This window comes from Gavialis gangeticus, unplaced genomic scaffold (assembly GCF_001723915.1).
Source record: "Gavialis gangeticus isolate Ggan-Ray unplaced genomic scaffold, GavGan_comp1, whole genome shotgun sequence".
NCBI classification, from domain to species: Eukaryota; Metazoa; Chordata; order Crocodylia; family Gavialidae; genus Gavialis; species Gavialis gangeticus.
Genome location: NW_017729032.1, coordinates 138,940,272 through 138,941,256, shown reverse-complemented (window position 1 = coordinate 138,941,256; position 985 = coordinate 138,940,272). Strand labels below are relative to the sequence as shown.

The 985-nt window shown below is 67.7% G+C and overlaps 1 protein-coding gene across 2 annotated transcripts in view; it reads left to right on the top strand.

Annotated features, from left to right (window-relative positions):
• The first annotated feature begins 595 nt into the window (after positions 1-595).
• The window catches only part of ANKRD10 (ankyrin repeat domain 10), a 49,626-nt gene continuing 49,236 nt past the window's right edge, over positions 596-985 (top strand). The window contains exon 1 of one of the 2 annotated variants that reach the window (XM_019524229.1): positions 596-887. In XM_019524229.1, the coding sequence (XP_019379774.1) occupies positions 687-887 (201 nt within the window). In that variant the 5' untranslated portion in view covers positions 596-686. The remainder of the gene's footprint in view (positions 888-985) is intronic. The other variant, XM_019524230.1, reaches the window with a different exon arrangement.

Sequence of the window (985 nt, the reverse complement as noted above, 5' to 3'; positions counted from 1 at the left end):
AACTGGACTCCATTGCTTCCCACACATTAACCTGGGCCAATTATTTCAGTTGGGCCCCTCCACAACGCTGGCTTCATTACAAGGCAGGCTAACAACTGAAATTTAGTGGGGATGGGAGGAGAAGGCGTTTTTTAACTGGCAACGGTGCAAGACGAGGGCTGAAGGCAGCGACAACCGAGCGCGAGCTCCCAGGGGACAAGCACGCAGCGCTGCCAGGCAGCTCCGCTCCAGCCGCTTCCACCCACGTTTTAACTACGGGGCGGGAGAGGTTCGGCTCAGGGCAGTTGGGCTTGTTCCAGGGCTCCCAGCACGTGGGCGGCCGTTAACAACAGTAACTTCACTGCCCGGGCCCGCCTCCTGGGGGCTGTGGATAGCAACTGCCGCCCTGATGATGACTGGAAGGGGCAGCTATGATGCTACCCCCAGCCCGGTGGTTGAGGGCGCCGCCCCGCCAGGAACAAGGTAGCAGCTGGGCATGCGCGGCTGGCGGGCGCCGGAAACAGTGTGGGGCGGGGTAGGGCGCACGTGCACATGCGCGCGATCATTCCTGGGCCCGGGGCGGAGCCTCCCGCCGGCCCCGCCCTGCTTCCTTTGTGCTCAGCAGCAGCGGCTGCAACAGCAGCGGGAGCTTCCAGCCGGGTCGGCGCGTGCACCCGTCTGTGCCTGCCTAGTCCCCGCTCGCCGCCATGTCGCTGGGCCCTGGCGCCGAGGCGGGCTTCTCCAGCGAGGAGCTGCTCACGCTGCGCTTCCCCTTGCACCGCGCCTGCCGCGACGGCGACCTGCCGGCCCTGTGCGCGCTGCTGCACAGCTCGCCGCGTTCCGACCTGGCCGCCGAGGACTCCTTTTACGGCTGGACCCCCATCCACTGGGCCGCGCACTTCGGCAAGGTGCGGGCGGGGTGTGTGTGTGGTGGCGCCGCCGGTCCCCCCGGGTCCCTCACGCAGGCGCTCGCACACGGCGCCATTTTATCCCGCGCGGGGGGGGG